We start from the raw sequence: 26,764 nt of genomic DNA on the forward strand, positions 1-26,764 counted from the left end.
GTTTCAACCCTGTAACTGGTGGGGCTCAATCAAATGTCTCTGCTGCATCCTGGCCATTAACTACAGACCTCAACCTGCATTTCAGAGTGAGCTGTTCAGGCCTGAGCTGAGAACATGTCTAAAATTCCCAACAGGTCTTCAGTGCTGTCAAACACCATTCATAAGGACCAAATAACGCCTTTAAAATATATTAACTTACATAAGTAATTCCTTCAGAAAAAGTCCACTCTCAATACAGGATTGTTTGGAGGATACAAACGGTGCTACCTAGCGAAGAATGAGGCCCATACTTGCAGACTTTTATTTAAGAATATATGCAAAACAGGACTGAAGAACACCTGGTACAACCTCCTTTAGGCTGTAATGTTGTTTTTTCCTGATTTGAATTTGAAATACTAACTTGATCATTACAACTGTATGTTTTTGCCATACATTAAAAACTAAACCAGTGTGTTTTGTTGTTAATTTGACATCTCAGCTTCTGGTCAATAAACAGAAAGCCTAACAGCAAATCAGGAAATTGAAAAAAACTTCATTTTCTCCTGTGTAAGGGTTTTATTTAATATAATTGGATAGTAAGTTAGCATTTGGTTGCAAAACAACATTACAAGTTGACACTTCGAAACTGAAAACCATGAATCCGCTTGATCATCACCTCAATGAAGAGGAAGCAGAGGTTGTGTAGCATTCTGAATGAAATGGGGGAAAAAATTGAAAACACGCATAATACAGCAAATTGAAACCATGGAATGTACTTTCATCCAAATCTTTTACTCAGCTCTTAAGGCAGATGCAAGTCAAAAAGGCACAGCTTTGCAATTGGCACTGTTATTTTATTAGTACGAGTATACTGAAACAATAAACTTGTACTGGTATACAGACAATTTCTTTTTTTTTTCTTTTTTAAAACAAATTTGTTCAAATCCTGAATCAAATATTGTTTTATTATTCATAATAATGAAATAATTTCTAACTAGAAAACCTGCAAGCACCATCAAAGAAAGGGACCATAAAATCCAATAAACAGACTTGAGTGTATCCTACAAATAGACACACCACGATTAGAAAATAGAATTTCAATTCTTCCATTTTTTTATATTTGTTTTTAAAAAAGCTAGTGCAAGTACAATATTTTACACTGAAATTACAGAGAGTATGCACGCATATGGAAACAAAAAATATTCTCCTTTCACAATAAAAGCTCTTAACTATGTCTGTACTATTTCTCCTCTTACCACTAAGGTGCAAAACATGTTTAATTCCTCCAATGACACTCGCTCCACATGCTACTGGCCAGATCTGTTTATACTACTGTATATCACCTCTGCCCATTCGCCAGCAAAAAGAGATCTGTAACACAGCCCCCACTTCACTCTTGGTGGAAGACATATTCTCATCATGAAAGCATCTTCATCTGCTCATCTGTAATGATTAGGCCTTGGGGCTACGGCAGTAGCTGTTTCTTTAAAAGGCTCCTCTAAATGATCGCCTGCATCCTGTGAAATTGTCATGGCTTCCTGTTTAACGATACCTCATGTCTCTCTACCTCATGTCTGAAGGTACTCGGAAAATAAACACACAGAAAAAAAAAGAAAACTGGGAATTAGAATTGCCTGGAAATGTGTGCACTTCTACAGTAAATCACATCCCCTGTAAAACTCTTTACCCTGCGAGATCAGGGTACATTGATGCTTAATCTAAAGGAAATACTGTGCAGCTCCCTTCTTCTAACTTTCATTCACTCACTGTTGCTGCTTTGAGGTCTCGAGGTCAAAACAGAAAACTGGGACACCAGTCTGTTCTTGAAAACCACTAGTAATATAGGGTTAATCGGATTGCACATTTCTTTTTGTAACACAAGCAACCAGAATTAGTCACTAGTGAACTGAGTTCTTCACTGAGGGGGGCAGTATTTAAGACTGAAAAGCATTAGGTCAGAAACACCACACGAAACCGTCAAATTGTGAAACTGTGGAGGAGAACAGAGGATTTTTGTCCATTTCTTACAGATATGTCAAGTTTTCTAAAGAAATGTGTTTATAAAAATATCAAAGAGGAATCTATTAATAAATACATTTAACTGAAAAGAACCTCCTATACAGGTTGTAGATATACAATTTCAAGAATTTCATTTATCTATTGCTGATAGATTGCTGTGGATTGTTTGTGAGGTTCATGGACTTTTTCTACTGAGCAGCCTGTTTTACAGACTTTATTATTTTTGAATAACAGCTCCAGAATGACGCTGTTAAGTTTGAAAAGCAATACGAAGTGGAACCAACAAATAAATTCATGAACAGGGATTAAATGCAGTCTCTGCTTTGTGGTGGCATTGGTTGAAACAAACTCTTTGAAAGGAATGGTTTCAGATGACTCAAAAGACAACCAAAAACACATGAAGCAAAATGTTTGCTAATTTGTTTGGAAGCTTCAATTTGGGTTCAGTTTAAATAGGAGCGTCCACATATAATAATGGGAAAAAAAATTAAAAATGGGTTCATAGAACAAGCTCATCATACAGCATTTTAAAAGTGGTACAGATGAGCTCCAATACGTTTCGCTGCATTGGAGTGGCCAATTTTCTTTCTGACAGTGGTGCACCTTTTTGTTAAAGTTCAAATAACCAGAACAATTATAATAACAACAAAAAAATCAAACCCAAATTAAACATCCCACAAAAAAAAAATCAAAATTAAACTGAAGTGCTGGGTGGGCATATATAATTTTCTCAGCCTGAGAGTGAATTCTGGCAAAAGCCTTTAATATTGACATGAGGTCAACAACAGTTACATGTTCAACTGAGTAATCCTTTGATTTGTATTCAGGTTGTCTCCTTTCAAACAAGGTGCCAAATTCATTGCAAAATCCAAACAAAAAAAAAAACATGCCTTTTTTTTTTAATTCTCCAAATACTGAAACTCGCGCACCAACATTCAAATTTTCATTTGTGCAATTGAAAGAAAAACAAATAAAAATATCACCTGTACTCCTCAATGAGAGTGCTTACATACAGCTCTTCGGCCACTCAAGTTAGTTAAAACAATTAAAAAAAAAAAAGATCTACTGTATATGTCCCGACTAAAAGGTTATAGTGCTACAAAGAAAATAATAATAAAAAGATCCTATCAGTAAGGTAACACATTTTGAAGCGAGGTCTATGACAAAAACAAAGAAAAATAAGCCCGAGAGTAAAGGTGTCCAATTCCACTTTGAATTATGTGACGATCCACCCACCCAACCATTCAACCTCGTCAAACCCTGACCTCATTTTCTCACTCACTAGACCCAGTAATGAGCTAAAAGGAAGGAAAGGTGAGGAAAACACTGCTGGGCCTTGACTGCTTTAAAAGCAAAACGCAGACCACACTTCCGTCAGTCTCCCCTTTCTCTCTCTGAAATGAATGTAAGAGCTTTGAAAGCACCAGGCCTCCCCTGACAGACAGGCAAGCCTGACCTTTCCTGGCTTCAAAAAGTGCATCAACAGTATTATTAATTCTACCCTAAAAAAAGGATTAAATGTGCATTTTTGTTTTAAGTGGTCCCCACTTTATGAGGTTTTTTTTTTTGTTTTGTTTTTTTCCGTCAGCGCTACCATCATGTTTCATGGTATTAGCGAACAACACCACCCGGACGAGTAGTCATTGCGATTCACAACAACGGGACTCGCGACGGCACCCAAAATGCCAGTCAGAGTCCGAGAGGTGTCAGCTCTCGTTCAGGAAGGCCCTGCGCCCTGACAACGTGTCACAGGCGCTGTTGAGGTCTGCTGCTGCTCAGGAGGAAAACTGAACTTCTGGAGAAGGGTCCAGAGGTCAGGCGACCCACATCTCTGTGCGGGTGGTTTTGTTGTGTTTTGTTTTGTTTTGTTTTTTTTGACGGGCTTCGAGAGGGGTGAGGAGCACCTCTGCTCGCGGGCAATAAAAGTGCTGCTTCTGGTTACATCAGTGTACCACACGCGCCCCTGCACGCACGCACACACGCACGCATACGCACAAGCGCGCGCACACACACACTCACACACGCGAGTGTGTGCTCATGCGCGCGCCAACCCCCCCCCCCCCCCCATACCTGAGTAAGAGCTCTGAAAGTTTTTTTTATTTTTTTTTTCTGGCCGCTGATAGGGTGCAGCGGATGATGTCACCTGCAAGGGCACCTGTCTTGTTTGCTAAAGCAGGGGGGTAGGGGTGATTGATACACTGCAAAATATATATATTTAAAAAATACAGGGACCTTATAAGTCAGAAGGGTTGAGTGCTGCAGTTCATATCTGTACGAGGAACAAGGAATGAGGAGGTAACTACAGTCTGTCAGGGAAAAGAGACCCTCCTATTTCTTATGACACTTTGGGTCTTTCCTGTTTTACCACTGACTACATGGTAGAAAAGAACCATCAACGCTACATAAAAAGCTCAGCAGGTGACATCATTCGCTCACTGCCTATGGTGTGGCCTGCACAAGAACGCAAAACAAAAAAAAAACACTTTCTAAGTAAAACTCCAGGATGTACAACTCCAAACGATGACACGAACAGTCTTTTTTTTTAATAAAACATACTATACAGACTTCCCTCAGAAGATTGCATCCCGACTATTTGACTTAGAAACAAACTGCCTGGAAACTGTCGACAGAAGAAAAAAAAGCCCGTGTTCAGCTAATCTGAGAGTCATATATAGTGAGAGATAATATTGACATATTGCAAGCTAGACATTGTACAGAGGCACATTGCTAGTCTGGTAAAGTTCACTATCTGCATATTCTCCAGTTTGAGGCAAAAGCGGACTGGGAGGAAGAAGAATAAATGTAAAAACACAATGAGGGGAAAAGGAAAACAATTATTAAAAGAAAAGGGGAAAAACTCAAGAGGGTATCAGCGCGACGCTAATTATTACAAGTTGGCACGATGAAAGGAAAACAGCGAAAGGTAGCCAAAATAAAAAAGGGCGAACTGACGTCTAGAAAGAAACAGTCTTACTACCCAGGATACCTTTTTAATGAAACACTTAATTATAAAAAAACTAAATCACACTGTGTCTTATCATCACTCTCATTCTTCTGTATATAGTGTCAAAGTCATTCCAGTCAGTTTTTAATTCCTGTATTTGCACTATGTACAGTACCTACAGTACGTCTCCCTGCCACCTCAGCAAAGGTCATTGCTGGAACCTGTATACTGTATATTTGTTGCAAGTTTGAGCCAGACTGAAGTGTGCCTCTCTTTTTCCAACTCGGTTCAAAAACAAAGCGCTGAGAATGTGCGTGCCCTGAGTAGAGAATATGGAAGTACTGAGTGAGTATGACCAAGCTAAGATCCAAATACTTTTCTATTTTACTGAACCAACCTGGTGGAATTGGACTTGGCACACAACTGGGCCTCACCACTAGGAACTCGACCACAACATTTTCTCATCTGAGTGTAAGAATGCTAGCAGATACTCCTGTTTATTTCTGGGAAGGTTAAAACCCCAAATGTTGTTTCTTTGCAAGAACAGATTTGAGTTGGGGAAAAAAAAAACGGTACAGTATTTTGGGGTGTTACACTGGGCTTGTCTGTGCTACGTCTGGCTGGCAGAGAGAAGTCAGATTCAAACCAGCACCCTACATACCGTAAGCAAGAGGAGGCTTGTGCTCGGATCAGCGCAGCTGTGTGAAAAACAGATATTGGGTTTGGTCAAGGGGTGCTCTTGACGCCAACATACTGTAGCTAAAGGCCAACACTTAAGATTGAAAACCTTAACATTGGCATTGGCAGTAACACCACATGTTACTGCAGAAATTTAATGGAAATTAAATTAACAGAAAATGGGCAAGACTTGGTGCACCACCATTCATGGAGAATGACTCTGTCCACGACGGGACACTGGGCAAAAAAAAAAACCCTCTGGCGTTGTAAAACGGAGACTTTTGCATAGTGTCGTGGCAGACTGCAGGCTTCAGTCACACCACCTACGCTGGATAATGCACCTAAAAACAAAAAAAAAGTCTCTGTTCTCGTCTTTAAAACATGTTTTTTGGAAAATTACTTTAATTTTAAAAACAATCCAGAACTGTACAAAAGAACAGGCTTGTATTCAGTTGTAGAAGTTTTTCTGTTCAGTTTGTATTTGGACTGTCCCCTTCTTACTACTAGCACATACAGCTGGATTATTTTCTTGTCATCTGTTTGGTTATTCCAAAATATCAGTGGTGCAGAGGACAGCATGTTCTGAAATCACCTCTCTTTTAGCCTCCCAGTCTTATCTCCTGCTGTAAGGCCATCTTAGGGACTTGTATAGAAACAATGCAGATGACAGACATCTCTGGATGACGTGTTTTAAACGTGTACTGTAAATGCAAGCACACGCTTTTGGAGGATGCCAGACTTTTGCCTCCACAGCATCCAAGCATAAGCGTTTCATCTTCAGCATTCTTTTGTTTAAACCCCATCTGGCTTGCGGTTTAAGTTAAACATCGACGGCCTTCCACAAATGCATGTTGCCCCTCTTTGTAAGCATTAAAAAACAACTAAAGTTCGGCTGAAGATCATTCCCTTCCCCTGCTACCAAAGAACTAAAAAAGTCTAGCCTTGTGTTTAATCCAAGAGACCCTGGTTTTATTACAAGAAAATAAAAACATTTTAAATCTGCATGGGTACATTTTTTTTTCCCAAGCTTTCCGTACCCCAAATGTCCCTGCCTGGCACACTCCTGCCTTAAGAAGACTAACACCTGAGGAAGTATGCTACCTCACAGCCAAACAGAAAGCTTAGGAGACGCTTGCACTCAGTATGACTGATGGCTCTTCTGTGACCCACCAGTCTCTGTTCCACACAAATTGTACACGATGAGGCTAGAAATTCGTGAAAGTGGCTGCTGGAGGAAAAAAAACAACAAAAAAGGTAGGAGAGTAGACCCATCAGTATGGGTCCAGAGGTTAGGCAGATCTGTTAAGTAACTGCTACATCAATTTCCCCACATTTACAGCGGAAAAAAAAACAACAACACAAAAGTTACTAACTCTCCTGATGTGCAAATCGCAATATTCTTTAAAGTATAACTTTAAACAAGAAAACACTGGACAATTCATATCGCTATATACACTACAAAACATTGAAATCAGTCCACTGCCACGCCAGCTCAGTTACACAGCAGGGCAATTTCAATGTTGTGTGGAATATGTCTGTGTGCATGTAAAAGAAAATATACGTGTGTGTGTATATATATATACACACATGATATACACCTACACAATATATATGTATATATACATACAAACAAACATAAGTGTAATAAAGACAAAAGGTACCCTTCAAACTTTTGTGGCCATTAAGTAGAAATGGATATAGTGAATGCATTTTCACTATAGCTGCAGATCTGCTTCCCTTATATAAAAGGAAAGTATCACTTTTCCTCTTTTTCAGTATACAGCCGCTCGGTACAATTTTGAATCAGGAGAATTTTCTCTCAAGAGAGCCATCTCGTTGGCCTGTAACAAGACCTTACTACATGTCGGAGGCAGCTTCATCGAACAGCCACACAAGGTTGAAGTGGTTCACCCTTTTTTTAAATCTTTCTTAGGCTTTTGTGCTCTTGGAAGCGGAGCATCAAAAATTCCAAAACAAAAGTGCCTCTACTAAATCAGTCCTCCCTGGGACCTTTTCTTTCCTCGCTGTCACATATTACTTCAGTATTCACATTCATCCCATTCACCCCAGATGCAACCTGTCTTACGATGTTGCTGCCGGAAACAATGCTAATGAAGACTATAGAAGACTATTTCGTCTAGTCTTCCTTTCGCTCACACCCTGTACAGTACTTATTGAATGTTGAGACCGTAAAAATCACACTTTACTTCAAACGATTCTCAGTTTTTAGGTGTGACAGACACTTTAAAAGCTTGAAGGCAATCACCTGTCCCCTCATTTCCAATCTTTTCTCACACCATTTAATTACTTCTCCCATTAAATGCGACAAAGAGGCTACACTGGCACCGGTTACTCAAAATTTGGATTGAGTTTAGTTTTCTTCTCCCCTATTCCTCTGATCATGTTCAGAATGTCAGGAGACCGACATAAGCCTACAATCAAATTGACTGCCTCTGCAAGTTTCCTGACCCCCAGGGTGTGAATAGTCACTACAACATGAACCATCTATCATGCAAAATGTGCCAAAATCTTAACAAGAGGTTTAAAAAGGAAAAAAAAAACATTACAGATCTAAAAAACTACTGAAAGTAAACATGTAAAGCTGACTCTAGTCTATTCAAACCTGATAGTAAAAGCGACTTTTTTCTTTCTCTGAAAGATATACGGCACTGCTTGTTGTAGTAATACCCGACTGGTCTGATTGTCTAATGCCACAACACCTAGTCTAGTCAGATACAACACAAGGCAAGTCAACTGAGGAAATGACGAGGCAGTTTTGTTGTTTAGTTTCTCCAAAGGCCTTGAGACACGTTTTGATTTCTGCTTTATGAATCGGCTGTTTCCATTGTAGTGCCCTGAGGAGCAGGTCAGGCAGTTAGTGAGCTGGGTGAAGACCAGTCCAGGTGTGTTTGATACAGTTCACGTACATGCAGAGAGGAAAACATTTACTCCTGAGGGACAAAGCCCTTGACTGCTGATGCTTAATGCTTCAACAGTACATGCAACAGCTGCACAAACAGCTCCTTCATGCTCACTTCCTCTCATCAGAATTTTGGTTATCGATCTTGAGTACCCTGTAATAATACATTTCACCCCTGGGAAATCAAGTTTTGTTCCAGGTACACTGTCCAGAGCAAGACAGAATCTCCTGCTATGCTCCTAAATCATTATTGGGCATAAAGGCCCTTTCCACACAAGCCTGGAAAAATCACTGGACAAAATGGTGCATGATCTCAATAAGAGGAATAGAAGAGCCCTACTCTTTGGGCACATATTTTGATTATAATATGGGTTTCAACATTCAATCACGTATAAAGGGGACAAGATAGTAACCTGTAGATGTTTCAAGATCTCTCTCCTCGCATCTCTGTATTGGTCTCCATCTCTCAGATACTACACCGTCTGCGTGTCTTTGAAATTTCCAGACATTCATGCAATGAGTTTTTCGAAGCCATGTGATCCAGTGCAAGATGGACTCGGAAATAAAAACAGCAAATGCTGACAGAGTCAAGAGAAACAACAATCAGCGATGCTGTTATTTGCTGCTAAGCTGCTACATAAAGGGCTTAATATTTTTAGCAGGATGCATTTCCAATCAGAACATTTGCATGATAACTTAAATGAGAGCAGACAGTTCTACAAACTGTTGACTTCACGCTTAAATACCAACCTTATAATGTATATAATTTCTAAAACATATTCACATAATGTACATCTTGTAAGTGTGCTTTTAGTGGTACTGTTTCTGGGAGAGAAACAGCATCTTAATTTAGAATGAGGCAGAAGGGCACAAATTAAAAGTAAATGTAAACAGCTTAAAGTGTGCAGACATCCTCAGAAATACTAATCAGCTCTATTTCCCTTTAAAGCAACTTTCAGACAATCTTTGGGGGCTGCTGGGAGTGGTATAAAGAGCCAACCAGAGTTCAATTCATTCAAAACCCATCCCCGTCACTAATGGTAATGTAGTTACAATTGGTTTATCAAAATGAGTCCGGTACTGTGATCTGGTACAGACCTTCTGGTTGGGATTCTTCCCATTCCCCATTATGGTCCACTTTTTGGGGTCTTTAATCACGGGAGCTGGCACTCCCCAATGTTTTGTGGTTACTGCATGCCTTAGAAAACCAAATTCACAGCATACGAGAAAGCAGTTTACCCACCATAGACTGCAACGTGCGTATCAGTCACGGATCTGAGAACACTTCAGATCACCTGATCTACTTCGCCTGGCGTGAAAACAAACACGAAATGGATGGAGCCCGAACACGCGGACGATTCTGTTTTCTGTATCATCTCAAAGTCCATAATAATGTGCTGCAACAACCAAAAATAACGACTGTTATCTCTAAAAACAAATGACAAAAAAATATATAATATATATATTAAAACAGAGAGATCAAGTGCCAGGGCTGGCTGACATCATGTCAACCCCTACCAGCGGTCTTGTCGCCACAGAAACGAGATGTAGGGGAGTGATTCCGTCTCGCCACCCCCGTGCATTTAAACCCAAGATGGGAAAGTGCCGATATTCTACATTCTGAATTTACAGCACAAACATCTCAAGTAAAAGCCCACATTACTGCCCAGAGAAGGCTCTGTCAAGTACGAAAGGGTTTATCTAAATGTGAAGGGGTGAATGACCCTGCGCTTCAAGAGACTACGCCTCGAGACAAAGTCGGCGGACATGAAGCGGCTTGGCTGTCTCCCGTTTTGACGTTCCTCAGCTTGCTACTTTCGGCTGGACTCTCGGTGTCGTGCTTTGCCCTTCCTGAATCTCTCTGGGCCTGTGTTGCTGATGGTGGTGGTGGTGGTGGTGGTGGTGGTGGGGGGTTCTTTAAAAGTAAAACATGGGTGGAAAGCCACAGACCAGCCTGTCCGTTCCCTGTGAAGTCAAGTGGTGTACAAGCGCCCACATATCTGTCCCCCACACGTACTCTCCAGAGATTTGTGGAACAAACACCTGCGCCAATTGCCTGTGTAATACCAAATGCAACTATTACAAAGGTTATAACATGAACCTAAGATGATAACGTGTAAATACTGGGTTATTAAGCCTACAGTACAGTATTCTGGATAAAACAAAAACGAAAGAAAATGGAAAAAAAAATACGAAAGAAAACGACTGTGAAGAAGGGTATTCTTTTTCTTTCCCCCATTTATAAAAACGTCCCCCGCGAGCCTTCACTTGCCTATATTTGACCTGCCTTCGATGCAGATTTTAACCTCCTGAGGGATAAAAGAGGGTTTGGGCAGAGTCAACGGAGGCTCTTCTTCCGATTTCTCCACCTTGCGGCTCTCCGGGGCCGACCACCGCCTCTTCCGGGTCGCGGGCTTGCCGCCCGGCTCCGTTCTGGCGAGCGGCGGCGGCCGGCAGGCGGCGGCGGCGGCGGCGACAGGCGGGGCCGCCCGCTCCAGGAGCTTCAGCTCCCCGTTCTCGGAGACCGGCGGCGTGCCGGTGGCACCCGCCCCGCCGCCGGCCCGCTGCCCGAGTCCGTTCTCCTGCTGCTCGGCGTAGCGGCTCCGGCCTCCGTACGGCCCGTCCGCCCTGGGGGGTTTCGCCAGGAGGCCCCCGCCGCAGTCCGGGGGCTGGCTCTTCTTCAGGGAGCCGTTCCTCAGGTTCTTCAGCGTGAGAGAGATGCAGACGTCGCCCACGGCGAGCTTGGCGCAGGGCAGCTCGAACAGCTGGGTGGTCCTCTCGGGGCAGCAGGAGGACCACCCCTGCCCAAAAACAAAGAAGGGGTACTCCACCAACACTTCCACGCTGACCTGCGGGAAGAAAAGTGACAGCACAAATCCCTCAGAGCTTTCCCGTGAACTAGTCTCGGCACTGTGCACACCTGGCAAAATAAAGACATTATACGGCACATTTCATCCTGCTCTGCCGGAAAGAGCGGGGTTTAATTTCAAAATAAATATTTTGCTTCTTCTTTCTGAAGCACTCTCTGCATGCACAGTGACTTTACACCTGAATGATACTGCACCACACGCTTTCGTTCCAGTGGCATTTCGGCATTCTTTATTTCACACCCAAGCAAATCTGGAGTTGCCGGATGTTTATTTCCACCCCGGCTCTCAACAATGGTTGTCATATCCCACGTGGACAACAGGGGGCGCCGGGCACGCTCCCCTAACCTGCCCACCCATCAGGTTCATTTGTGTTTCGGCACGCTCTGAAGCCTCACAGGAGATACAGCGCTTACGAAACCCCAGTCCTGCTCTTTGTTTCTTTATTATCATCCCGTCAGCTGGGCCTGCTGATCGGGGATTTGCCTGAAGAAATTCCTCCATCGTTGCTACAAACCGCATCACCTGAGGGTTCTGTCAGCAAAACCGGCAGAACTGCTGGTCAGCAACACTTCTCAGGCACCCTCGTGGACTAATATTTACACATTTAAAAATCTTTCTCGGAGCATAATAAATTATGTTCTCTCAGTGCTGCCCTTCAAAACACTTCCAGTATGGAACTCCATTCACTGAGACACTGAGCACCGAACACAACACTCTCTTTGAAGCAAATATTAAGAGGTAGTGTACGTGTGAGACAGGGATTGAACCGCAGTACTGTATCTCCTCCTTTCTCTATTCACTATGCCTGTTAATCTCCGATTCCTCTATTCAGACAATTCATCAGTTCTTCAGAAACAAGATTTTAACTAAAAAAAGACACCAGTTAGGTCTTCTATAGCCATATCTGCTTCCTGCACTCTTCTGAAAACTTTCTGATTCTAAAGCAATTTGTTGTGGTGCCTGATATGCTTGTCATTTCTGCAGGTAGCCAGTAGCCAAAACACACCGCAGTTCAAAACTAAAGAGCAGTGAACCACCTTAGACCATGCATACATACGTTTTCCATAGGTATGGGTCTATTTAGTGTTTCTTTGTAAATTGTGAATCATGTAAAACATGACTGAAATTTGCACTGCATTTCCCCCCTAAAAATAAGACGCTTTTCTTTAACTACAGTAAGTCTACTTAACTAAAACTACTATCAAGCAATAACAGTCTAAAATGACTCTTTTTAAATAAGACTGTAACTCCTGCTATTAAATGTGATATCCCTATAGCCAGTTTCTTAATTCACTCTCAGTTAACCAGTCTGTAATGAAAGGTTTTATTTACTTTCAGAAGGCACAGGTGAAAACACAAAAAATGTACAGTATTTTCAGGTTTAAACAAGGTGCTGTAGCAAGACCCTTTCTTTCATTCTCACCCTAAAGGCAGGAATTTGTTCTGTGCTACTACTGCATGTCTTAGTTTTGCTCTTCCTTTGTGCTGCTCTAGTTATTTTTCTCAAGGTAACGAATGCTTTCACAGGTGCCGCTGAACTTGCAGAAAGCTTAAACACGTTGGTCTGTGTTTTCTCAGACGTCTTTCTGCAGGGGCTGGGAATAGTTGAAACTGATTAAAGAAGAAGATGCAGAATCCTTGAGGTTTAACAGACTAAACAGACCGAGGTCTTTAGACACAGCCTTCTGTAAAGTGGCAGCGACTTCTGGCTGTGAGCAGCAGCAAGCCATTTCATTGGTCTGAAACAGCTTTGGCACCTTGTCCAGGAAAAATTACACCAATTCAGGACTCAAGGATCTGACAGAGAATTGTCGGTGGTATGGAATGAATCATAGACTGCGCAGAAGTGCTGAGTAAAAAAATATATATTTCACGTTCCTTCATTCATTACACCTCTACACTGTATATCGAACAGGCCAAGGCCTACCAAGAATTCTAATAATACTCACTGGAGCACAGAACAGAGTTTGTATATTTTGTCAACTACAGCTAATGTTGTGTTTTTTTCTGAGATCTTTATGAAATTGTAGAGATGCTGGGAAAGCAGTAGAGGTGTTTAGTATACAAATAAACAAGTGACCATTAAACAAGTGATTATTAAATTGACGGTGGAGGACATTCAAGGTAATGCAAGTACTGTACAGTACATGCATAACAAATAAAGACTAGGTAAGGGGTGACTGCTCAGATGGGGCTGATGTAATTACTGAAGTACAAAAAGGACCACTTCTTTTCATCATCTACACAGTCAGTAGCAAGTAAACTAGTTCAGTATGCAGATAATACCAAAACAGGACAATGAGGAAATTCTGCCAAAGCAGCAGTAAAACTGAAAATGATTTAGACAAGAATTAATACTGGCAGACAACGTTTAATACAGACAAGTGCAGAGTGATAAAATGTAGGTTGCAAAACCGAACTACAAAATAAGATGGGAAATACTGAACTTGAAGAAGCCACCCATAAACAACAAAAACTGACATTGTTTTCTGCCTCTAGGCAATGAGGAAAAACAATCAAAGAAGCAAAATGCAAGAATATACAGTTAAAAGTATATAATTTAACTTAAAAATATATTAAATTCTAAAATACACAATACAAGATATCATTAGGAATATTGTACATAATTATGGTCACAAAACTAAAAAGACTGCTTCTCTAGGATCAATCCAGGGCTTGAATCCCTAATCCCAGGTTCAGACGAATGCCCTACAATGACAGATTATTAAAAAATCTTTGTTAGTCTTGAAGAAAAAGAAGGAATTTGAGTCGAAAGGTACTCGCAAAAGACATAAATTGTGGAAACCCTATCTTTTTTCAAGAAGCAACTACTGTAGATGACATCTTCAGATCAATTACAGTAAAATGCTAGCAAATAAATTAGATGGCCTTTCATTTGTAATTTCTATAGTGTTCTTTTGTTCTAAAATCTTGCATTGCATCTCATCCATTTTTATCTTTGTCTCTTGAAACAACGAGGCTTCAATTGTTTCTGAATGAATTCAGATAAAATCCTTTAGCTAATGTTTTCATGCCCACTTATCCCTTAACTGCACAGTCTTTAATTTGCAAAATTACAATCCCAGCTGGTATGGACATAATTAATAAGAATTTGCTGGCAATTAAATAAGATAATGCACACTTTGTTTATTGATAGGATGCATTCAGATACATTTGAGACTTTTAGAATTTTCCTTAGAATTTGTGTGCAATATCACTAGTTTTCCCTTCAGTTTAATTTCCACAAACGAAGAGATATTTTTGTCCGAGAAAATTTAGCTCCAACAGTTCAGACCACTTTTCCCACATTCTTACACATACACAGATGTGGGATTCACACCTGTTTTGAACATTTTTCTTGATCTCCTGGAGATCTATAAAAAAAAACTGGTAGCCCATTTGTTAAGTACTGTTAAACCTGGATTATTATGCCTGGATTTTAGAAGGTCTTTTTAGAAGTTTTCACATAATTAGTACAGTATGAGCTGCCTGTTGAAATAACACATACCACACAATACAATACAGTGCTCAGAAATGCTCCTAAATTCACAGTAGGCAAACTGCTTGACATCTTGCCACTTTTTCTGGGGTTTAGCATTTCTGAAAATGAAAAGGCTACACGCCTGAGGCACTTATCACTAAGCTTGTCAAGGTCCGCTAACGTTCCAATTTGATTTCCATTAAAGTTCAGCTGCCAGCAGAATTTCTCTCACCTGAGCTCGGTGCTCCCCAACGGCAAACTGGATGATGGCGAAATTGGGGGTCTGGCTGCCATCGATGCGCTCGACCGTGCTCGAGTCAATCTTGAGGTCACTGCTGATCTCGGCACTCTGGATGAAGTCCTCCGTCCTCAGGTCCTCCACCCTCTTGAGCTCGCCATCAGCCAGCTGGATGATGGAGCCCTTCATGAAGTATGGAGGCAGTGAAGAGGAGGAGGAGGAGGAGGAGGAGGAGGAGGAGGCCGGAGGCGGGGGCAGTACGCTTGCGGGAGCAGTGGCCGGGACTATGGGTAGGTGGAGCTGGGCCTGCACCACGGCAGCAGTGTGGTAGGGGGCAGGGGGCTGTGGCTCGCTGGCCCCAAAGGGCTCACACTTGGGGACTGTGGTGGTGACGAAGGCGTGAGGCACTGTAGCAAACTGCTGGGACGTCGTGGCGAGAGAAGGTCCGGATTCCAGCTCCCCACTGCTGCCACTCACCGGTATGAGCAAGGGCTGGTTCCCAGGAATGACCAAGTGCTGGGGCAGGTTAGCGTGGTAGCCAACAGACGGCTGCTGCTGCCCACTCCCAGCGATGTAGCCGATGATGGGCGGCTGCGTAGCTGCGGGGTAGAAACCGGTAGCAGAGAGACCCAGGGAGACCTGCTCGGTGGCGTTGTGCGTGGTGTGAATGACCGTGTGGGGAGAGAGGGTGGTGACCGTGGCTTTCAAGCCGTCCGCCCCCAGGTGCGACGACGACGACGACGACGACAAGGTGAAAGACGATGCCCTGGCCACCGGCTTGCCCAGGCAGAGGCCCCCCGCCTTGTCGCTGTTTGTCGCGCAGGACGGCGATTTCTCCGAGGCCATCTCCAAGTCGGCGCCGCTGTTGGCTTGGCTGTTGGGCACCAGCATCAGTGAGGTCCGTAGCCCTGAGGTTTCGTGTGTACTGTAGTCGGCAGGGAGCATGACGTGGCGGGCCTCGTAGTGGTGCTGCTGCTGCTGCTGCTGCTGATGCTGATGCTGCTGCTGGTGGTGATGGTGGTGATGGCCAGAGGCCCCTTTGGCCTTGGCCAAGCCGGCCTCGGGGGACAGGCCGTAGCGCCTGCCCTTCTCCAGCTCGCCGTTCAGCATCTCCCGCATCCGCCCGTCCTCTTTTTTTGCCGAGGGCCCGTCCGCGTACTGGACCACCACCTGCGAGGGCCCGCTGAGGGCCAGGGCGTGGGGGATGACGGCCGGATGGGAGTGGAGGTGCATGGAGAGGTGGGCGGGAGGGGAGGACACGGCGCGGGGGTTGACGCCCAAGGGGGAGCCGGCGATCTGGACGTACTGATTGGCCGGCTGGGCAGAGGTGGGCGGGGGCGGGGGGGTCCCGCCGGCGGCCACCAGCCCGGGCGACCGGCCTAACGAGTGGTGCTGGTCAATTTTGGAGGCCTGGGAGATGACGGCGGCTGTATAGGCCTCCAGGTGGGCACGCTGGGCAGGGGGCGTGGGGGCAGAGGTGGCTGGTGGGGAGATTAGCTGGGAGGAGATGTAGCTGGTATACGGCCCCGTGTAACCAGAGCTAATGAACTGCAGATTGGGCGGCAGCTGGGTGTACTGGATGGTCCCACCTGGCTGAGAAAGGGATGATGGGTAGACCGTAGGGAGAGCAGCCACAGTGGCCCCCGACTTTGGAACCCTGGAGGAGGAGGAGGAGGAATACTCCACCGTGGCGGCGGCGGCGAGCGTCTTGTACGAAGAGCTGTCCTGCGTCAGTCCCGTCTCGGCCGGGGTGCCGCTGTGCCGCACGGCGCTGTTATGCCTGCCGGCCACGTTGGCGAGCCAAGCCAGGTTTTCTCCCCGCTGGCTCTCGCTCGCGGGGGCCACGGCCACGGGCTTCTCATCCGAGGGCAGGTTGCTGGCTGGGATCTCGCGCTTCTTGGGGGGCAGGCATTCATTGCTCCGTTCCTGGTTGGACTTCATGGTTGTGCAGCTGGCTCTCTCGCTCTCTCTTGCTCTCTCCTCTCTCTCTCTCTCTCTCTCTCTCTCGTTTTTCCCTTCTCGGCACCAGGTTCCCGCCACCCACTGGCTAGCTCTGTGCTGGAGGTCTGTCTTCAGTGTCTGACCGGCACGGATCTTAATCTGATGCACGGGAAGTCACGCCTGCTGTCAGTGTGTGATCCATGGACTTCATGAGGAATCATTTCCCACTGACCGCAAGCCCGCACAGCCACTCCAGGAATCTGCAAGCAATGGACAAGCAAAGATCAGCAATGGTTTTAATATGCTTTTTTTTGGGGGGGGCAAAAAGTCTCAGACCATATATATAAACTTTCAGCTGACATCTGACAGCATACTGGCCGCCCACCCTGGTCAATTATCCCACCCAAAAATACAATTATCACTGCCATCCAAGTACAAGATTAAGGTAAACCAGACATCAGATCCCCTGCTACAGCCATGCAACCATTTGCTTTCAGCAGTAAGAAAAATAACACAAATCCATTTTATCCTTGGAGATATTAAGCGCAACAGACACACGGTGTAGGTCAGTGCGGCGATTACACCAGGTGAAGACTGTTTTAAAAACACAAAAAAGTTAAGCAGGTCAGAAAGATAAGGGATTTGAACAGAACTGCCTGGAACAGCATTCCATCTCAAATAAGCCCGTGTTAAGATATATATATTTTTAAAAAGATACTGTACAGCAATACTCAACAAACACTAAAAAGCGATTAACCTTATTTTGATTAAACTGGCAAGGTTAATTCCTAAACATTTCCAAGCAATTTCACATACCCTTCATTATCACTAACTGCAACTATTTACATTTATGTAAGGAAATCTAGGACTACAGCTCATCAGAGCCTGTGAAATGACTTCCTAAGAGCAGTAGTAGGAGAATTTTAGGGCACTGTCCTACAAATTCAGACATGATTGAAGGTAATTTTTCCAGTAGGCAGTACAAAGCAGTTCATTTTTGAAAATTAGAGTCACACTTTAAGGAAAACCCACACAGAGAAGTTAAGGCAATTAGTTCTGCACTGTGTGATAAAATGAAGTATTGCCACAAGGTAAGACTTTACAAAGCACAGTGAAAAGAATGGCAGGTTTTCCATTAACAAACATTAGCATTATCTTTACAATACTCTGAAGGGACAAGGGAAAGGGCTTGGATGCTGTCAGAATCCTTGGTTTCTATCTCCTACAGTGCCTGTGCATCTCTGTACAGTTGTAAAGTGTTGCCTTGACATGATAAGGTCCCATCAATAATGCATTCAGTGCTCAGCTCCTTGCTTCGTGCCCTTTCCATTTTGAATCTTGCACCACACAGAAGAGAAAACAAATATCACATTTCCTCCCTATCCTGCAAAGCTCTTTCACAGAACATACAATAGGTATAAAATAACCAGCATACCAAGCATGCTAAAATATCTCAGTGAGACAGCGTGTTTTTTTTTTTAAAAGGTGTTTTAAGTGCAGCCTTCTTTGAGGTTTATTGAGACTGTTGTTAGTTAAGAAGAGCATTATCTAAGTGGCAGCTTGCGTTCGGAATCCCCAATCATATCATTTTTACACCACTTCATGTTGTTATTAGAACTATCTTTACTTTTTTAGCTTTTTAACCTTTTTTTTTTATTCATTGCGATATGTAAAAACAAGTGCTCCCTCCAAACAGGCCGCCAATATTTCACAGCCCGCTCACGGGTAACAACCACTTCACAGCAACACAGCTCGACTCCCCAGACAGCAGTGAATTCTGCTACACAAAGAGACCGGGACTCCTGCCATGATTCAACGACGCCCAGAGTCAAGCAAGGTGATGTCACTTCCCTCGGTTACTGTTGCCGAGCTCCGTTTTATTCTTCCCCCGACAACTCCTCTTTCCCCTCAGCAGCTGCCTCACCCACCGAGAGGCCTTGCGCTCCGTCGTCCTGGCCGGGGCGCCGATGTGATCAGTGTACCTCAAATGGGCCACAGCCAGCTTCGGAGCCCCGCAGAGGTGCTCCCCCGGAAAGCGAAGAATTCAGCCCACCCCGAAAGACCAGGCCTCCTGCCTCGGGCTAACTCAGCACCATGTGGTTTCTAAGGAAGTGATGTCACTTTCTATCTCGGGGCCTGGGCCACTAAACTCTGAAACACCTCTGTTAAGAGAAAAATCCTAAAAATCATAACACGGCGGGGTCAGTCCTTTTCACCTCCCCACTGATAGCTGGTGTGTGGTGAGCGTTCTGGCGCACTATGGCTGCCGTCGCATCATCCAGGTGGGGCTGCACACTGGTGATGGTGGAGGGGATCCCCATTACCTGTAAAGCACTTTGAGTGGAGTGTCCAGAAAAGCGCTATATAAGTGTAAGAAATTATTATTATTATCAAGCCTAGGACCCACGGGGACACTATACTGTAAAACAGGCGCCGTCCTTCGGATGAGACGTAAAACCGAGGTCCTGACTCTCTGTGGTCATTAAAAATCCCAGGGCGTTTCTTGAAAAGAGTAGGGGTGTAACATCGGCGTCCTGGCCAAATTTCCCCATTGGCCTTTATCAATCATGGCCTCCTAACAATCCCCCTCTGTGAATTGGCTACATTACTCTGCTCTCCTCCCCACTGATAGCTGATGTGTGGTGAGCGTTCTGGCGCACTATGGCTGCCGTCGCATCATCCAGGTGGGGCTGCACACTGGTGGTGGTGGAGGGGAGACCCCATTATCTGTAAAGCGCTTTGAGTGGAGTGTCCTGAAAAGCGCTATATAAGTGTAAGCAGTTATTAATTATTACAATTATTATTATTAACTGGTGTAGTCATACTGTATGTACTCTATATGATTCTCTGAAACATTTACATTTGAAATGAAATAATATACATATAGTAATTACCGATAAACTAGATAAGATGTGCATTTTACACATATAATAATATACTATTTTATAAAACTGAAAGCTTGTATGTGTTGGCCTGTGCATTTAATAGGGCCGTTCTAGTTTTCAAAGATGACACCAGAATTGCGGGACACTACAAAGTTAGATAGACCTTCACAGCAAAGTTAGAAGTGTCACATTTGTTTTGCTAGAGTGCTCTTAGTATAAAAATAAACTACGTGCTATCCTCTTCTCTGTGAAAAAACGACAGAAAAAAGATCTGCTTCTGCAAAAACTGCAGAATGGTGAGAAGGGGTAAATTCAGACACCACGTGAAACAATCTTCTCTGTAGATAATGTTCACGAGAAACAGACAAAATCTGCTATTAACGACAGAGCAAAAACAATGACAAAACAAATTTGTTGAAGAATGGGTTTTAAAAAGAGAGAGTCTGTGAAGCATGTTTTCTCAAAAAATAAAGCAGAAGCTGGATGATCTGACTTTTATCCCTGCTAACACAAGTAACACACAGACCTGCCTTTACCTTCTACTCTGGAGAATGCAAAACCAGCAATAATAGCAAAAGAAACACCCTCAGATTTAAAATCACTCAGTTGACACACGTTTTAAAGAAATAAAACAATGATGAAGTCAAACCTGAATATCCAACACCTCAGCTTCCAGCTTCTACGGTTGGCTACAACAATGTCACAATGACACAATGTTGACATCTCCATAGGGCCTGCAGATCTACAGTACAGTATTTGCCACTTTGCTTTAGATTGGCAGCCAGTCATTATACAATTCACATTCTCACAAACATTACACTTCCTACAAGTGTGCACGACAGTATGTCTGAACATTTTCATTCTGAATAATCAAAATGACAGAATTACATTCTGCCAATGAGAGGCAGAGTATGCGAGTTCAGCAATAAGAGCACGTTTTAAGCTGGGTCATGTACAGTCCATCGTATCGTGCCTAACACACTAAAGTCTAGTCTGAATTACCTGATGTAAAGTATGACAAGTGTGCTGATTACCTTATCATATCCAAGGAACCAAATGAAATCTCATCAGTTGCCAGAGAATGACACATACTGTAGATCCCGGAAGTAATGTGCCCTAAGAAATTCAAATTCCCAGCGTGCACTCTTCCTCCACCAGCAAAACAATGTCAACAAAGAATACATAGGGGAAACAGTGAGGAGAAGTTTGGGATCAGAAGTGTAAAAAAATCATTCAGGTTTAACATCATCAACATCCAAACATCAATTATCCACAGCTGTTTCAGCCTAAAGAGGCCCGCTGAGTGCTGGAGCCTAACATTGCTACAGGGATGCAAGAAGTCACAGCTCAGTTCAGTGCCGTCTTGAAATTTGTTTACTCTGAATGCCTTTTGCTAAGAAAAGCAGGGAGAATGTTTTTTTTCCCTCAAAGCCAGGCTCTAACATTCATTCAAATGTCTTCCCTTTTTTAATACCCTGTAAGTACGCAACAGCCTCCTGTGTTTCCTTAAAAAGAATTAAACATGGTGTGAGGAAAAGGACATGTCTGGGGTGACTTCATAGCCAAACGCCGGCAGGGAAAGAATATTTCTTAACCCTAGGAGCTCACACCCACCAATATCCAGCTCTTACACATTCTGCAGAGTTCCAGGCAGTTAAAATCAAGATACCGTATTTTTTTCCTGAACAATTACGCTAGTGGAGGCTTGTTTTTAGGGAAGAAAGAAATCTAATCTCTCCAAGGAAGGTGCAAGCTGCAAGGCAGGGCTAGACAGGGCCTGGACACGATCTGCAGGGCACACACACACATTCGCTCACATACCGTACACACGTTAGAGACAATTAACACCGGGCTACGTCTTTAGGCTATGGGAGGAAAAACAGGAAAACTAAGAGAAAAGTCATGCAGTCAATGGGAAAACAGGCAAACTAGGCCGGGATCAATCTCACGACTCCTGCTCTGTCAACCAAGAGAACAATCTGCCAAGCCACATTGCCACCAAGGATTATACCAAGCATATAGAGAGAGTACGGGCAGAAAAGCAGGAATGTAAACACCAGGTTGAAAAATGAATGAGCATGTGTATTTAACAAAGCCACGTGTAAACATTTCAGGTTCCAACTGCAGTAACTATGGCTCTGCAGATCCTGTAGCGACAGATTCCAGACACAACAGAATGCCAAAAAGATATAGATTCTTTCCATTTTTTCTTCTTCGGTCAAGTGCCTGGGCTTTAAATAATGCGGTATCTTCGGAAAGGCAAACATACACTGGGAACAGAAATGCCGCACATTCCCTTTGAAAAACAAACGCATAATATAGTATTCAATCACCTTGTAGGCAGTATCACATGACCACTAAAGAAAAGAACAGTAAGATATCACCCTCTCTTTCTGATTTTTTTCTTCTATGTATTCACTGACTGGAAAAAGAACAGACTCACTTCTCATTTGTAAGGGAATGTCTGTTCTTCCCCTTGTCACCACTAAGCACTTCCACGGATTACGATACGAGTTGTACAGGGTGAAAGCCAGGCCTAATCTCGCACAGCTGGGACTATATATTTATCATTTACTCTGGTGGATTAAGCTGGGAAAATGAACCCCAAGGACTGGTGTGCTGACTCTCTCTGGATAGCTGCCCTTTCTGTTCCATACAAAGCTGTAGCGATGTCTTTCAATGTGAGACACTGTTTCGCCTGCAGCCTGTGACGGCACATGTTGTCCAGCCTGTTTTTCAAAGCTCCATGCAGGTACATGACGATTCAGGCTGAAGCTTTGCTCCAAAGGTTAGAACTGTTTTCTCAAGTATTAGAACCGCTTTATACCTTTTTTTGCTTCATTGCATCTTTCATTCAACCTTTTGGTCGTCACAAATCAGGCCCAGCTAAACATCAAAAGGTATCCATCCACCTATTATCATAAAGCCACTTATTCGTGATAAGATTATGACAACTCTGAGCCCATCCCGGAAGGGAAGGGCATAACACAGGACTACATCCCGGACTTCACTGCAGACACAAGCAAAGTGGAGACAATGCAGTGACACCAATCAACCCAGACAGCAGTCTTTGATAGAAGAGAGGAGACTAGAGCCTGTGGAGAACACCCCTGTAGACGCAGGTAGAACATGCAAACTCCACAGAGAAGGTTTCCCAGGCCAGAATCAAACCCAGAACCCAGAGCTATGAGGCAGTAGCACTCACTGCCACACTGCTGTGCCACCATCAAAAGAAAACAACCATTTTGCCCTCTTTTCCATTGTTCGGTCTTTTTCTTGCTCAGTTGACAGATTTTACAGTGACCTTCAATAGTCAGAGAACATTTTCCTGAGGAGCAGAAAGCTTAATACAGTGAGCGGTAAACTACTTAAAAGAAAGGAAGAAACAAAGTTGTCAGATTATCTTACGGTTAAAAATTGAGTACTGTTTCATAATAGCAAGAAAAGAAAAATCGTTTGGGGCAACCGAGGTAGTAATGTTTTCCTTTGGTAACACTGGAGTTCTGATTTGTGGTGCTATCGAAAGATATCACTGTGACCATGACAACTCAAAACCCATTAAAATGAAGATGATTCTTGCTGTTACATTATTTAAAAATAAGCAACTATGTGACGATCAAATTGACAGCAATTCGTCATACTGTACAATTTTATCTGAACTGTCTCTCTCTGAAGGACTGCCTCCGTGTGACATTTTCATGTGTGTTATGGATCCTCCTTTGCTTCTGAGATAAGTTCATACTGCTTCCTGAGTCAGGAGCTCTGAGGAGAGCATTACACAGGATACTCTGTGGTCGTATCTGGTGTCTTTAATCCCCACAGAGAGGCTGCTGGCGATGCTCCTTACTGCCGTGCTAATCATATTGCAGCGAAAGTGCTTTGTTTTAGACTATAGCTACAGAAAGAAACATTCTCTGGTCCACCTCTCTGGATGTTCAAGGAGAATTCTGTACCGAAAAGTGGTTGAACGACCAAACTGAAGCTGTGGATCATCTGCAGGGACACATTACTTGAAAACCTGGATCACATTTTATTTCAGGCACTACATTTTAACACAGTGATAATGTATTAATGTGTCTGACAAACTAACACTTCAAGTCGGTAGCAATTTTCTAAAAGTCTATATTATTCCTTTTTAATGATAACTCAACAGAATTTGATGATAATTCATTCTAAAATATGTACAGTATGTATGTTTTGAGCATTTATAGATAGATGTAGCACATTCTTGGAGGCCTCCAAGTAAAACATGCACTGATGTGTTTCCCAAGAGCCTCTATAATTTCAATAACTCAATTGTTATTTTCTTTTTAAAGTCTTCTCTGGCTATTACTTCACATCAAAGATTTTTTTTTCTTCTTCATGCCTTTAATAGTTACGCTGCTTTCCAAAAGGAAAACAAACAGAACGATATCATGTTGTCAGAGCCATTAAAGGACTTGTCAAAAAGTAGTGTTACAGAACAATGCACTACTTTTCCTCATTAAAGGATTATTTATAAACAATATCTATACCTTTGCTAATGTGTAACACGCCTCAGCTGAAAACACACATGATAAGGAATAAAAGCCTGTTGCTGTAAGCTTTTCTGACAGTGTGTCAATTAAGCCAGTAAGCAGCTTAATTCTGGACACACTGTAAAAAAAGCATACCCTCACAATATGACTGTTTTCCAGGAAAATATTCTCCTAGCATATTAAAAACCCATGAACCAACAAGGCTAGGAGTTGAAAACACATGTCATATTTAATGTTATTTTTCCACTTTCCACGATAGTGTTCTGTGATTTACCTACCTAGTACCGGGCCGTTAGCAATGTCTGGATCTGCCCCATGGAAAATGAGACATGCTAATATACAGTATGTGTGTGTTCCAGATTCTTAGTTTCTGGTGTTTCACACACTCTTTAGAGGTGAAAATGAATGCTTTGCAGAAAAATGTGAAAGGCCTATCGTTTTCCAGTGTGTCATCTGTGAACTGCCACAAAGTTTCCTAATAAACTGCAAGTCTTCTGCCATCTACTTTCAGCATGTCTTTTTCCACAAACTTGAAAAGCTCAGAGGTTAAAACAGCGGTAGTGTTGGAGATCTCCATTTTTCATTATTTCAACCACTCTGTGCCCATTAACTTAGTAACTTGTAATCAGAGCACAATTCTACTCCTAACTACTTCCGGCAGTTTTGAAAACAGAGGTTGCGATCATAGTAACAGCCTTTCAATTTACTACCCTGTGTAATTAATTTGGAACTGTAAATCAGGTTCCCACACTGGAAGTTTAGTTATTAGATTAGAAAAATCCCCAAGGTACTCATTGCTTTTAGAATCATTTTAAGACTTAGTGACCCAGAACATACCGCTCGCCTCAATTAGCTGTACCACAAAAAGAAAATGTCTTATTTTTATAACCCACGGTGAGCTACAGAAAAGGCAACGCCACAGCTGAAGCCTTCTGATACGTCTGAGAGGAAAATATAGATTTTGTACAACTAGTTATAAGTGATTTGCCACATCGATAAAAATGAAAGCAAAATTAAATAAAACGATGAGGCACTTTGGACTCTGTATGATGAAATGATAAAACCTCTAGGTTTTAATGATGTTTCAGAGGGGGGAAGTTGTACACGTTTAAATGCATAAAATATACAATGATGGGGTAAGATTTGCCTGTAGAAGCTTCACGTGGAGCAAAAGACACAGGTATTTGTGAACTCCAGCAACCACTCAGATAAATGCACAGCCAATATAAATCAGTGTTATTATTTGTTAGAATTACTACGAACACCTGGTATGAGTGAAAAGGCAATCCGTTACAGAAAGTATTATCTGCCACATTCAAAACTTTTTAGTGTGTGTGTGAAATACCCATCTATGCCTTGAAGAACAATATTTAAAAAAAGAATTAGGAAAATAAAAGCTGCTCATCAGAAGTGCTTCAACACTAGAATTACAGAACTGTACTTCTAGCAGCAAACAATTGCATTTTTTAAATGTGGATGAGATCATTTTTAAACTCCAGCAGGGAAATGAAAAGTTAAAAGAAGTCCATTTTGAAATGCTTCCTCCATTATTTTTAATTTCTTTCTTTTATGAGCACCAGCTATAAGACAACGTGACACTTCGTTTACAGTATGTGACAGGCCAGGCGCCCAGAAGCTGAGAAACAAGATACTTACTGTCGCTCTGAATGTGGAGATTACGATGTTAGAGGAGACTGAAACAAATCCGCCTGCAGAAATCCTAGGACCAGCGACAGCAACCTCCATACCTGTAACTCGCTCTGCTCCTTAATTCTACAATGAGATATCCTAGAACTCATTTGAACTGGAAAGAGCCTAGAATCTGTGGCTGGCTTGCTATCGGTCCAAGAGACCTCCTTCCTGCCTGCTTGTCTACCCTACACTGTCAGAGTATTCTCCTTTAAGAGGCGGACCATGGATCTGAACCAGACAGGCAGCACAAACATCGGCGTCCTTGTCTTCACAATGACTCAAGCCCTCTGCACCCCTGTTTCTAAACCACAGGCAGGAGAGGGAGAGTGCTTTGGAGAGGCAGGGTAGCATCACAAGGTCGCATGACTTGCATATTCTTTAACCAGGAGGAGCTCCCAGGTAATAAAAAGACAAGAGACGTTGTTGTAACACTCTGGAGAGACCGAGGCGGAGAGGGAGGGAGGAGGAGGAGGAGGGGGCTGGGTGAAGGATTGGAAAACACCTTTTAAAGCAAAAACAAAAAAACCCCACAGCAACAGCACGACCGACAGCAAACCCAACCCCCTCGCCGCTGTGAGGGTTGAGGGTTGTGGTGGGGTG

The 26,764-nt window shown here is 43.0% G+C and overlaps 1 protein-coding gene across 16 annotated transcripts in view; it reads right to left on the reverse strand.

Moving 5' to 3' along the window:
• Nucleotides 1–535: 535 nt before the first annotated feature.
• The window catches only part of atxn1a (ataxin 1a), a 157,773-nt gene continuing 131,544 nt past the window's right edge, over nucleotides 536–26,764 (reverse strand). For 15 of the 16 annotated variants that reach the window (XM_088601931.1, XM_088601944.1, XM_088601941.1 and 12 more), the window contains 2 exons: nucleotides 15,124–17,330; nucleotides 536–11,389 (listed from right to left, as the gene is read on the reverse strand). In XM_088601931.1, the coding sequence (XP_088458057.1) occupies nucleotides 10,805–11,389; nucleotides 15,124–17,070 (2,532 nt within the window). In that variant the 5' untranslated portion in view covers nucleotides 17,071–17,330 and the 3' untranslated portion in view covers nucleotides 536–10,804. Of the gene's footprint in view, nucleotides 11,390–15,123; nucleotides 17,331–26,128; nucleotides 26,754–26,764 lie in introns of those variants that run through there. The other variant, XM_088601946.1, reaches the window with a different exon arrangement.

The sequence above is a fragment of the Lepisosteus platostomus genome, chromosome 12, assembly GCF_059453375.1.
Source record: "Lepisosteus platostomus isolate fLepPlt1 chromosome 12, fLepPlt1.hap1, whole genome shotgun sequence".
In the NCBI taxonomy this organism is placed as follows: Eukaryota; Metazoa; Chordata; class Actinopteri; order Semionotiformes; family Lepisosteidae; genus Lepisosteus; species Lepisosteus platostomus.